This window comes from Penicillium soppii (genome assembly GCF_028829465.1).
Source record: "Penicillium soppii strain IBT 18220 chromosome Unknown utg000005l, whole genome shotgun sequence".
NCBI lineage: Eukaryota > Fungi > Ascomycota > Eurotiomycetes > Eurotiales > Aspergillaceae > Penicillium > Penicillium soppii.
Window position 1 is genome coordinate 5,067,154 of NW_026643235.1, and position 14,285 is coordinate 5,081,438.

The window sequence follows — 14,285 nt, forward strand, 5'->3', positions numbered from 1 at the left end:
CAATTTATTGTGTGATGTAATTGACGGCTTTAGGCAGAGATATCTGACCAGTGTAACCTTTCATGAAGTCTCATTCCTGGGGAAGTCTGTTCTGCTGAATTGGCAACGGGGCGCGCCGCACCGAAACCTCAAGGCCAAGTTTCGTGGACCCACTTCTACCGGAAGGGTCACCAATAGTGAATCAACCCTGCCTTGACCTACCTGCCTCACTAGGTCGCGTGTTGTCTGACGGCATGGAAATACCATAATCCGGTCTATCAACCTACAGAATATTCTATGTTATTCTTTGGGGACAAGGAGTCACTATTCCGGGATTAGGGAAAACATCATAACCTTCGAATCATGAGGGCCGTCACAATTCTCCGTCTTGGCCTAAGTCAAGTTTCCACAATATAGCGGGAATTAAAAAACTCTTCGAATTAGAATTAGATGCAGGGGAAATAATGGATTATAATCTGACATTTATAACTTGATGCGGTTTAACGGATAATTATTCATAAAGCAGTAATTTGAGGCAACAACTATCGATGGATCTTCCATAGCCAACCGCGATGCAAGACACTGATCACGTGCATTATCCAATGCTGAGTGTGATCCCCTAAGGTTTCCAGGTTCTGCTGTGTCAGCAGAACCTGAGAGCGGAAGTGGGCCTAAGGCATTCTGATGCCTTAGGCACTACTTGCTACATGTAAAACTGGGTTTCTCACTAAGCGATGCCTTGGCATTATTATGTAATTTACTATTATATACTCGGTGCCTCGGGCATCCAATGAAAACCATCTGATCCTTAAAGTATCACATGAGCATATCCTAACCAAAAACCATGCCTCCAAATGTTGAGTACATTTGAAATGGTAATTTTGCTGTAAATTACAGCCCACTACATTCAGGAAGGATTTTATATTGATGCCCGTTGAATAAATATTTGCGCTAGTGCCTTGGCAGTGGGTCCCGAGAAAAGGAAAGCAAATGTTAGGGAGGAAGCAGATTTCGCTAGTGACTGTATCTCGGTGACAATATGCATGCAGTCTGAATAGGTAAATGGAAACCACTATGTTTCTCTTTCTATCTGAATCTCTAATCTGAGAAAGGGATAAGGCAGGAAGAGATGGGCAAATTCAGCTCAAAGTGGATTAGTGGATCTGGTTAGATCGTAAATATGAATCCATGCAATTCGCAAAATTCCCGATATGACTTGGAAATGGCTTGTGGATACGCAAGTACTCGGAAGATATATTCCTTCAATTCTTAGTTGTCGGCTGACTCAAGTAGTAGATCGGAGGTTTTGCCAAGCTGAGTGGGACCTTTTTTCCTGCTTTGACAGCTTTGCTACTGAGTTTTGCAATTCGGTGGCAATATGGTGGATGGGCAGGAAATCATTTGATGGAAATAGTGTTTCGTATTGTTGAAGACAGCGCAGGTAGTCAGATGATTGGGCCACCAAGTCTTGCAACTGCTTGAGAAGTCCATAGCAGGTACGGTAGTATGAATTGTCGGTCTGCTGCCGACCGATCTCACGAACAATTTCGGCGATCTCCTCCATAATTTTCATCTAAAAGGAATCCTTGGATCTGAGTATGTAGTAAGTATTACTATAAAGCGGGATCTATTTGCTTACTATAATGGTTTCTCTATGAAGGATCGGTTTGAGACCAGCGATATAGAACGAAGCGCCGTCACTCTTCTCTTGCAACCTAGATCACCCCTCGTATTTTGCAGGCCGGTGAACTAATATTGCCAGCTATAACTTAGTTCAATTCCGTCCGAACTCTAGCTGTGTCAATTGAGCAGCGAGAAGTACAATCTTGAGGCATCCCCCAGTGGTGCAGCCCCAGGGAACTGATGCTTGTGAGAACTAAACTCATTGTTCTATTACATACCAATGTATTCAGCTACGTTAATCTCATGTTTTTCATCTGATTGAGTAAATCTTTGAACGCCTTTGACTAATGGGCCTTCATCATTGTTATTTTCTATTGTGTGAGACTTGCCACGTAACCAAGGACGACACCTGATTACAGATACAAAGCTTAGATTAAATGGTAAACAAGAAACTACCTTTTAATTTTGCTAACCTTGGCTCAATATTTATCACAGTGTTCATTTAAACACTGTTTAGGTCTGCGGTTATCCCTGCATCCCCTACGTTTTGTGAAACTCAAAGAAACGTATGTTACTCTTCTCGTGTTTAATATCAAAAATAAATAGAAGAGGTCCCAACCTGGGCATGGCAAGTGAAAAAAGTTTTTGGCTTTTTATGCATTAGAAAACCACTGCCTTCTCGGCAGCATGCTTGAAATTATGCCCTGCGAAGTAATTTTGGATATCGCGGACTGGGTTTGTCACCAAATGTGTATTTTTCCTCCTTTTCTCACAACTTCTTAGCTGCTGCCTGGCGACCTGCGTGCTTTCAGTCAGGTTTGTTCGAGGGTCAATTCCATTCTGGTTCCCATGATCTATCGCACTATCACGTTTCGTGCTGCGAGTGAGTGGGCGCTAAATGTACTCGATATCGATTCATTCTTTTGGAACCATGCGCGTCCACAAGGCCTTAGCTACCTCCAGCATACCAGACACCTTAATATACAGGCCCCAATATGTATTACCCGGTTTAGCCGTTGTGCAAGTCATAGTATCTTTCGCGCATCGGGGCTGACACAAGCCTCATCTACCCTCGGCACTTGCGATGAGGTAAAGGCGCATCGCCATTTTCTGGATGACGTTGCGGAGCAAATGCATTCAGTCTTCGCATGTCTCAAAGAAAATAGCCTCCGTTCATTCCAGTAAGTCTTTTGGTCAGGAACTGCTACTTCTCTTGCCTTTTTAATACTCAATTGTATTAGGTGGGGTTTAGGCACCTGCCTTCCAGCAGGTATCTTGGACAAAAAGGGATACCTTTGTCGGCACCAGAAGAGCCTTAATAGTATTTCGCTCATTACGGATGGGACTTGCCCTCAGGCAGGAGGTGCCCTGGATGGTCTCTCCGAGTTCTTATCATTGAAAATGTTAAAGTGGGAAGGTGTTTAGCAATCTGCTGAAGTCGACTCTATACGACGATACATCCGCCAAAATGCTGCACAATTGACAGATCTGTCAATTGGATTTGTCAGATGTTCTGATGCCTCGGATCTTTGCGAAGAGATTTTTGGGCAGCAATCGAGGATATGCCATTCAAGCGCTCTTCCTTCGCTCTCATCCTTAGCACTGTCCAAAATTTCCTTTCCGCAAAACTTCCGGCCGAGTCCGGCACTAATATATGGCCCGCTCAGAGCTTTGGTTCTGCGTGAATGTCCGAATCAACTTCACTTCCTTACTTCCTTGACTCGCTCAAAAGGCACGCCACAACTAGAGCTTTTCGAATTTTCGAGCGACAACTTGCTTGATGGTTTTGGCGAAGATCTGACTCCAGTCTTAAACTTCTTGGTCGCTTTCAAAGGACTAAGGCATCTGTTTCTGAGGTTGTCGAACTTTGAGGATCCCTCTCGAGTTGAATCAGTTGTCAGATACCACCGATCTACACTTGAGACCCTTTGTTACCACGAACGTCAACTTGGCCTTATTGATAATGAAGGTCTTTTCGAAGAATACCGGGATGTGTCACCGCAATGGATTTCCGGTCAATGGGACATCCTGAACCTATCTTGTCTCACCGCTCTAGCCCTTTGTACAACTCCACCTGTCGTGGTAAGTTATGAGATTTATGTTGAGAATAAGTTGTTGCTAATCGTCGCAGAGGCTATTTCTTGAGCCGTTAGCCACCGGTTCCACCATCAAGGTATTGCATATTCGGTTCAGTGGGTCGGAGAGGCTCCATAGAGACATCCCACATGAAATCAGTGCTCGGTTACGGACAAAGCAATCCAGGGATATATGTCAGAATCACAAGATCGAAAGTATCGGGCAAGGTTATCATCATAATAGCTGGAGCGATCTCGCAAGTATCATAAATGATGACTCAACTTCGCCTGCCATCTGGGATATGAACTAGTCAGACGGTGCAGGAAAACTCCTTTCGGCCTCTTCCGAAGCGGACGAGTTTGTGTCATTTGCCGAATAGGCCTTCGGACCGACTGGTCTTCCAAATTTACAGATCCTGGCCCTCGGAGACTTTTCCGACAAAGATCGGTTTAAAAAACAGCAGTTTCTAATCAGGCGGGGATGCCATGAGAAAGAGCGTCGATACGGAGACTACCAGCGACCCGATTGTGGCCATGAACCTGACATAAGTCACTCCTTCTTTGCTACCAGCACCGCAGACATTCAGATCTGGGGGGGTCTTCCGGTTGATGGAGCTCGACTTCTTTCTGCATGTCTAACCAGTGGGTTAATTGAATCACCTTTTGAATGGTAGCTAGGTTATTATGTACTTATTGTAAGCTACTCACTAATGATTAACTGGAAACTAGATGTTGAATTGTGTTCCGTAGGCGGTGTTATCGCTTCCTCTCTTATGGTCGGCAAATAAAATGGGATCTCGAATCGAATTCACCGGTCTTCATCGGCCCAAAGTACTATATCCATATCTCTCCTAAGAGAAGTTCATGATGTCAACCTTTTTCCGGGCTTGCATGTCCTGTTACTAACGGGACAGACATAAGCGATGACATCCAGATCTTCCATAAGTAGAAACAGCTCACTAGGTCGAGTTTGGCGCATCAGGTATTTTATTGTCCGCTCTCCTACTCATCGAATTTCACTTACTGAAATATGTACTGCACAGGACATTTCGAGCCCAATGACAACTTCAAACCCTTTTAATTTAGATCTTGAAGCCAAATTCAATACAGCTATACGTTTCTTTTATCTTATTGATTGTAAAACCAGAGAAACCAGAGGGGGTGGGAACCGATGGGAACTTACTGTAATGTACGCTGACTCATTGAAGATACATGGACAAACGCAAGGCGGCGGAAAGACTTCCAAATAAGGACTAGAGCATTCGAGGTGGAGCCTGTGGTAAACAGAGAAAGATTGTCGTTAAAATTGATTTCGAATATCACTGTACTCGCCGGACCTGAATCCAATTGAAGAATTTGTTTGTTGAACTGATAGGCTTCATAAGACGAAATTGGAGCTACTACGCAGAAGATCCAGACCGAGAGTTCACCTCCTTCCTCGAGCGGTGTATTAATCAGGTTGGGGCGAGAGAGGCTAATTCTAGAGGCCATTTTCGGCACGCCGGCTTGACTATTAAAGAATGGGATGGTTGAAGTTGTGCTTCTACAGTACGTCCCGAAGCTGGTGCCACCAACTACACTCATCAGTTGATTCCTAATACCAATGCCAAGACAAACTAGTTTAGATTGAAAGATTTTGCCGAAACACTCCTGTCAGTTAGTTGTGTATTTCTTACGTATAGTCAAGCGTGTAAATAAGCAGTACTTTATCTTTACACATTGACAGGACGGTAACCTCTACCTACATTCGGTGAGTTGTCCTCTAACAACCTCTATCTTCATCATTCTTACTGTTTTATCCTACTTGCTTCTACAACGATTTCAACGAAGCATATCTTCATACGCCTACCCTTGCCTACGTCAACATTATTCTTAAGTAAGACTACTTCTGTCTACGATCAGGGTCCCTCAGTCTGGCCTCTCTATATGGGAGGTAAGCACACGGAACTGTTAGCATGTCATCTTTTGTAGACAGTCTTAATTTATTGTCTCCACGAGATAAAATTCCTTCGTAAGACGATATTTCATATTTTCTCAGCTTGGTGGCCACTGCTTCGCTGGTCAGCGAACCGTGCTGATTCCAGAGTCATCAGTGAAACCCGCGACATCTCATATCACGACAACATCGATTCCTGAAGCGACCGAAAATACGGAACATAACGATCGTGTTATAGCCCACCATGCCCTTTTCCATCTTCAACTCCAACGCGAGCAACCTTTCAATCCAGAGTGCCATGAAAGCCTATACTCACGCCATGCAGGCCCATATTCTGTCCCAAATCTCGTCTCTTGGTCTAAGCAAAAATCACGAGATCAGCGACAGGGACTCCGACGATGTCCACACTAGCGGTGTGCTTTGCCAAGGCCCTGGTCCCCCCAACGCAGCTGAAACGGAAGAAGCCGCGAAGATGGCATAATAATGATGCTACCTGTGGATTTTTACTAACGAAACGCGTTGATATTTAACTTTTATTTTTCTTCAAGACGGGCCGTCAAGATTTGTTGCAATAGGTTTCTGCGGCACTATGTCGATTTGTGGACATTTGCTTCCTCACTCTGCTTTACAGCGTCAGAAGATAACTTTATGTCATTATTTAGCTTTTATATCCTCACACATCATACTACCACGTTTCAGCGATAAGAAAAGGCAGGTCATGCACGGTATTACCAAGCTAGATCGCCAGATCCACTTTCCTGCACATGGGGATTTAGGACCCTGCCCAGAACGTCGTATCAAATTCTATGGAAACCTACTGTAATTTACGCTGACTCATTAGACACATACGGGCCGAGAAACACAGCGTTAGTGTCCACAGGGAAATCCGCTTTCGAAATCTACTGTAAAACCCAAGCAACTGCGATCCCTGACAAATGCTCTCAGTGTACCGGATCTCACTCGCGAGACATGATCTGAAATACAGTAAGTAATCAACGTATGTCTCTACAGTAGAAGCAAAGAGAATGGATCTCTTTACTTTCACCTCAACAAACCAAGTCTCTTTTGATGCCTTTTTACATGATCAACATTTGTTCCTGCAGTTGTGATTCTTTCCGTCGATAAGCGGTGTATTGCCAGTTTGGGACTAGTGTCACTCTGAAGCTATACTCACCGAATTGAGAAATATACAAAATGCTTGCAATATAAAGAAGGGAAGAGTGACCGATCAATAGCATCCGACCAGTGGTTCAAGTTTGCTGTTATAAATATTCTGGCGCTAATGTCCACACCACTTTAGAACTGAGTTTCACATTTCCCTAAGTTAGGAATGTGTCTTTTTCCATCCACGAGTACCAGACTTTCTCTGGCTGAAGTACTCCTGAGTTTCTGCCGTTTGACTTAAATCAATGGACTTTATAGACCTCTCGGTCTGCTCAAGCTCCTGTATAGAGCGTTGTATCTTTGGAGATGGAGCCCCTTTTTTTTCACGAATCGACGGAGCTTTTGTCGAATAACTTCCACATTCAAACGCCTTATACCGGGAAATTGACGATAAAATATGGCGAGGATCTCTTCCCAATCCATTTGGAGGTCAACGTAGTGGTACCACAGAAAGTACATATGCTCTTCGGCATATTTCGAATTGGAACCAAGTCCTTTCCTGTCGCGATTTGCGCTATAACGCTGATCCACAATAATTTTGTCCTCCTGCGGCTGTTCTGGATACAGTGGAAGAATTGATTGACTGAGTGTAGGGAGTGTATGATGATGATACGCCGAGGGAGCAATGTCACTTCGAACGAGGTACGGAAATACTGAGCAACTGGTATTTGATTCGGCTCTCTCTTTATTTGAACATTGCTGTTGATGAGAGGATAGTGAGTGGCTTGCATTCTCGGGTGCTCGAGGTAAACGTGATGATTTTGAACCGTTTGGCGAGAGACCGAAGAAGGCAATGTTCCCATTATTATGCCGCGGGTTTAATAGTGCACCAATCGAAAGCATTTTACTGAATGTAACTCAGAAATAGTTGCTTTTGTCTCATCATGGTATGTTTCTAGCAAGGTCAGAATTTTCTTTTGCTTTCGGTTGCTGTGGAAGCAAATATATCGCAAGGGCAAAACTCGAAAAGCCGAACAACAATAATGTAGATAAATCTCGTGGTTTCCACCAAAACTTATAACATTCTGGACTATCAGATTCCTATTAATGTATGACCTTGTCCCGGATGACATGGGTGGCTGTGGAGATAGAAAGAAGACAATGCACATGATTCAAAACAAGAAATGGTCATCGGATTGGTAAACTTCGGCAAGAAGCCACTTCAAAGAGGCTCGAGTTGACATCTCGTAGTGTGACATGTAGCTACCACTCATACATGAGATACTGGATTGGAGGTTTCATGGAGATCGGATTCGTCCGCTGAACGGCTAGAGCAGGAGTTTCTTTCGAATTGAGCGATGTTCAACAAGGAACAATCTGTTGATCTAAACACAAAGAAGAGAAGAGAAAAATCGTGGAACCTATCAATACTCAGAATTCAAAACACGATTGAATGAATTTGGACAAGGGCGTATATCTAGAACTTCAGGATAAGGTCCGAGAAAATTAGAACTAGATCTTCCGGAAGTAAAGGACCTAAAAGGTTGGTTCTGTATACGTGTCCGGATGGCAGTGTGTCACCTCACGGGACTATTACAAACCGAAGGAGATTGACACGCACATCTTCTAGCCAAACTTTTTCTACCCTTCATTCCGGACCTATCAAATAATACAAATAGAACGTATATCTTGCATACGTATATTTTAATCATTAAAGTACATTGAAGTTAATACCCATTCATGAGATGATAATACAGTGTCACCTCGAGTGCCTCCATGACCCTGCATGGTGGCAAAAGCTTTCGTACTACATCTAATAAATATGCTTTGTCCAGCCGTTCGATGGACCAATTGTCAATCAGTAGGTATCACGATTCTAGCATGATAGCAGGCTGATCGAAAAGAACTCCTTGTTACACTGGTCAAACTTAGGCCTCATGTTTTAGACAATGTCAATCAGCTAATTGTCATTGATAATCACCGATATGAGTGCTCCGATTGTCCAACAAAATTCCATTCCACGATGATCTGTTTACCTAGGGCATAGCAACCAGATGCTAGCTATTGAGAATATCATAATACTCAACCAATGAGTACCGGAGTTATGGGTAAAGGAGATCGTGGCCTCAGAATCCCGTCTGCGAAACTGAGACGGAAGTGAGGCGCCACTCCCAGAAATGAGACGGGACATCAAGGACCGGAGAATGATAGCTTCGTCACATTATACGACCCGACAGCCCGATTGCTGCGGCTAAGTCTCTTTTAGTCAACTGTCACCTGCATACTTTAACTAGTTTGACATGTAGTTGAGGTCCAGAGCAAAGAACCATTTTCTTTACTTCTGACTGAATTCAAAAAGGGCAAATAATATAAACCAACATTCAGAAATTTTACACAACACCATCGAGCCATCAACTAATTACCCACAATGACAATCTACCACCTACTGTGTTCGCCTTCGAGTAAAACAAATCGTTGGCAGAATTTGCTCTACACAAAAACAAAAACCATGTATGGCCGTCTTACCATTACTAATGAGCGGTTGCGCTCATTAGTCTGTTTCACCCAACACAAAATATTCACCTAACACGAAATTTTACCATTACTACCATCTCCAAATACAAATATCTACACTAAAACATGCCTCAAAACACCCCAGTTTGTGAAGAAGCAATGCTTAATGCATTAGCTAAATGTCATACCGAAACGAAACCCAACCTCTCCGCCATTAGCCGTGAATTCAATGTTCCATACTATACATTGTACGGTCGATTTAAGGGTGCCGGCAGTAGAACTTCCACCCAGCAACCAAATAGGGCATTGAATGCAATTCAGGAGAAGGCATTGAATGGAGTATTGCCCTTCACAATGCATATACCGATCCCTATCCAGGACTCATTGAACGCACTGCAAATTCCATTTTACAACGCTCGGGTGAAGATCGGACTGTTGGCAAATCTTGGGTCTACCGATTTATTCGCCGGCTATCCTCTCAATTCCGCTATATTACACAAAAGCCTAAGGAAAAGCAGCGGATAGATAGTGATCATTCTGGTGAAATTACTCAGTGGTTTTATCATTATGGTGAACTACTGAAAAAGCACCAATTTCTTCCGCACGAGATCTTTGATTGGGATGAGACTGGCTTTGTTATCGGCCAGGGAAAGCGTCGAAAAGTTGTTTCAAAAGGTTTAAATGCGGAATCACCTGCTGGTGTTCAAGCTGAATCAATTACTTGCATTGAATGTGTATCGGCAAGTGGTTGGTCAATGCTACCGTGGTTCCTTGTTAAGGGATCCCGACACCAAGAAGAATGGTATACATCAATTGATATTGATGAATTCCGGATCCGACCTACCGAGTATGGCTGGACTAACGATACCGTGGCATTAGAATGGCTTAATTCATTCAATGGAGCCTCGAAGCCTCTAATTCAAAAGGATCGACCGAGGCTTTTGTTAATGGATGATCATCATTCACATTGCACACACGAGTTCATGAAGTATTGTGAAGTGAATAACATTATGACATGTTACTTTATTCCGCATACTTCTCACCTCGTACAACCCCTCGATGGCCAGGCATTTCAAACCCTTAAACATCACTTCAAAAGCACGAATGATGAGGAAGTTATGTGGGGTGGAAGTGCGTCCGATAAACGTGACTTTTTCCGGATGATTGGCGATGTTCGTCGGCGTTCATTAACACAACGAATTATTAAATCCTCGTTCAAATCAAGGGGTATCTACCCTATAAATGCGAACTTAGTGATTTGAAACTTTGTTAGCGAAAGAGAATGAGGAGAGCCTTAATCTTACGGGATTTGATAACCCCGACTGTAAGAAGATTACCAGGTCAGGGGTGATCAGCCTGTCAATCCGGTAAGATACGATGATGGATCGGTAATGAGTAAGTGGAGGAGCGTCAACGATATAGTATTCTTGTACAGAGACTAATTCTTGTCCCCCAGATAGGGGCCAGGGAGTTATCCCCTTTTATGCCCCGTTTGGACGAAGCTCCCAGGGGCACATTATCTCTGTCGGTATCACTTATTGCGATTCCATCTTCGTTGGTGACACTACATCCGAATCCTTTTCGTAGACGGAACATTCCCGTTACATGATCGGATCCATTACTCCTCGTCCTGCATAGCCTCGTTAAAACCAACCAGGCAAAACCCTGATGGGAAAAGGCCAAAGGTTGGAAAGAGTGCTTGGCAGTCTTAGTGATCTGTCTCCCATTGTATGGCCCCAAAGACCATTACAACAGTATCCATGTTTCTTGAGAGTTATAATCCCACCGTTTGTGTAATTTATTATTGCGATACATTTCGAAAATTTCGAAAGTTCATAATAGAGTTCAAGAATAAAGAGAAGAGAGTGAAAAGTGAAACTGATTTCAAACGCTTATGGCGGTCGGTCATATTCTGTTCTGTTTTTACAGAGGTCCCTATTTCTCTAAACACTATGCGCGCCCTTTGAGACAATATAGTCATTGTTTTTTTTTCATCCGATACCCAAGTCAACGTCGGGGAAGCGCATCCCTGCAATATAGGCTGCACGTGCAATCACGCGAAGAGACTAATCATTTAGCATCCAAACGGACCCGAGATGTTTGCTACGTTTATAAAGATGACCCCGCTTCCTTTTCCTCGCATTTCCTTGCGAACTGTCTAATCCGGCTTCATATTGAGTTTCTCTTGTAGCAATAAACGGCATTTTGAAATGCCTGAACGCAGACCCCAACCATCAACGCCACCGGGACTACCCACTGCGCCTACGGACAGCCGAAAAAAGCAATATTATCCTGCCGGAAACAAAGTGTATTTCTGCCGCAAGGGAGGTGAGAAGCTATAGGCAGATTTGATTGTCAGTATCCTGATGCATGACTAGATACCGAATGGCGTACAGGGGTGGGTGATTGATGACCAAACATCTAGCACACAGTTACATGTGGTATGAAGACTGATCCGCACTGCGAAGTGGCCAGAACTCGAAGCCGCACGCATACATTGGATCGTTCTCGCGTAAGAGAAGATACTAATTACGCAAGACTTCTGGACCCAACTATCAGTATACGAAGGTCAACCGATGCCAACATTGAGTAATGGTTGGCTAGATGCCTTCCAAAGCCGGGAATCAATTCGGAATCGGCTACAAGCTGGTGAAGATGGAAGCACCGGAGTCCGTAAGTGAAGCTATGATTCCTATCCGGCATGCACTCGAAGGGTATCATCTAACAGATATCTTTAACTGTGATGAGACTGCACTTTATTGGAGACGAACCCCTGATCGAAGCCTTGCTACGAAGAATCTATCGAGAAAAAGCAATAAAAATCAAGGATCACAGCATTTTTTGCTGTAACTCCGACGGTTCTGAGAAATTGATTCCGTGGTTTATTGGAGCGGCTCAAAAACCCCGCGCCTTTACTGCCGCTCACATCAATATTAATAACTCTAATCTTCAAAGGAGATCGAATACAAAAGCATGGATGGTTGGCAAGATCTTTGAAGAATGGCTTCGATGGTTTGATAGCCAGATGGTTAATCGCAAGGTGGTGCTTCTTATGGACAATTTCTCTGCGCATGAATCCGTAGTAAAGACTATTAATAATAGTCTTTTACCACTTCAAAACACCTTGATCATCTACATTCCGGCTAATTTAACGAGCCAGTTTCAACCATTAGATTAGGGTATTATCAGAACCTGGAAGGCCTACTGGAAACGCCAGTGGGTAGGATTTATGGTGGCTGAATTTGACGCAGGCCGTGATCCTATTCAATCTACGAATGTGCTTGAAGCATTAAAATGGGGGATTTAGGCCTGGCAATTTGATGTTTCCGCTCAAACTATTGCTAATTGCTTTAATAAGCTATTAACAGAGAAGGGCGAAGACTATCGAATACAGCAGAAGCGGATGAATGAACTTAATGCTGGTTTGGCTAGGCTAAGGCCTATATTACTAGACCCAATGAGCATTGAGAACTTCCTTAATCCTATGGATGAGGTGGTGCACGATGGCATTGAGACTATAGATGATATAGTGCTAGCCCAGTTTACCAGAGATGATGATAATGGTGAAGATACAGATGCAGAAACCATACCTGAAACCCCCCTGGTTCCGATACATGATGCCATTCATGCATTGGAGACGCTTCGTTTATATGAAGAGCAGCAGGATCGGGGCGAAACGCAGTTTATAACTAGCCTGTATAAACACGAGAGGTTAATACAGGATAGGAGATTAAATGCACAAAAGCAGAGGGATATTAGGGGCTATTTCTGTATGTAAACCTGAAATATATATATATATATATGTTACTATAGTGCGATACCTGGTTAGTACGATGGAAAATGGCCAAACCAACTATATCGTACTAAACCGGTTTTACTGTATATTAGTTCTGGTTGTGTGCCGAGCGGGAGCTAACTGAGCGAGGGAATCGCTCCCTACTGGTCAGTCTCTGCGTATCCACTGATCACCTACTGCGACCCGCTGTCACACCCGATCACGGGACTCACCCCTCCCTTCCCCTGAAGGTTCACTGGATGCTCTGATCGGTATGAGGCTTAACTGGATGGACAAAGACCACACTTGATGGGAAACGATAAATTCTTTTCTTCAATTGGCATGGAGAGAGAAAACAAACTAAGTACATGTGTGTTCTGTGATTGACCCCTCTTTGGTCATGTGACAGGCAGAATCTCAGGGCGGACCCAAAGTCTGCACTGTCACTAACCCCGCACCGATGACGGACCCACCTACGGGAGGGCCCGAACCCCTTCCCACAAACATCCAAGAAACCCACTTCAGCTTCTCAGTTGAGGACTTCTAACCACGCTCATCGAATCGACCAACGCTGACCTAGAGGAGGTCAAGCATGATCAGAACATCATCCGAAACCAGAATGAGAAGCTACATGAGGAAGTCCGAGCGCTGCGGGTGCAGGTTGAAACTCTCCCATCCACACCGCCGCGCATATCATCAAGTACTTAGTTCATAGAACTTCGGTCAATTCCCGAAAGTCCTCTTGCTACATACACGATTTGTTTGCTACATTGCATGTTTGCCCTGAAAATTTCAAGTCCATCTAGGAGTCTCATGTACGGGACTCTAGACATCGAGAATCATAGAAAAACTATGGAATCCTCCAAATTTTCAATGTAAATTTGCTCCACCAAACCTGGTCAAATGGACTTGAAAACGGAGATTTACAAAATCTACTATTGGGAATATAGAAATCGAAGCTATTATAATATCCGCTGATGGGGCACGCTGACACTCTGTAAGAGATTTAATTTTGATCACGAAAATCAAAAAGGGTTTAGTGCATACTTAGATAAGCGCTTCAGTATGGAAACCGATCAGAACTCCATGCACATTCCATTTATAAAAATTAAAATTAAAAATTCTAAATGCTAGGGTAACAAAGCCTAGGTGTAGCACTAGTTTCAGGTCTATATAGTTATGGTTGCTGAAAGTCGAAGTCGAGTGCTCCGTACCGGTAGGCACGCATCAATGCCACTGGGTCATGGCTCAGGCCACCACCAACAGCTTGCCACGTCTT

General features: G+C 43.7%; 2 protein-coding genes across 2 annotated transcripts; one reads left to right on the forward strand and one right to left on the reverse strand.

Annotated features, from left to right (window-relative positions):
* Positions 1-1,264: 1,264 nt before the first annotated feature.
* Positions 1,265-1,543, reverse strand: N7529_007356 (uncharacterized protein; the record flags this gene model as incomplete). Its single annotated transcript, XM_057242883.1, has 1 exon — positions 1,265-1,543. The coding sequence occupies one exon, from the start codon at positions 1,541-1,543 to the stop codon at positions 1,265-1,267; it is 279 nt and encodes a 92-aa protein (XP_057098242.1).
* A 4,314-nt stretch (positions 1,544-5,857) lies between these two features.
* On the forward strand, positions 5,858-6,094 carry N7529_007357 (uncharacterized protein; the record flags this gene model as incomplete). Its single annotated transcript, XM_057242884.1, has 1 exon — positions 5,858-6,094. One exon carries the CDS (start codon positions 5,858-5,860, stop codon positions 6,092-6,094), a length of 237 nt encoding a protein of 78 aa, XP_057098243.1.
* Positions 6,095-14,285: the final 8,191 nt, after the last annotated feature.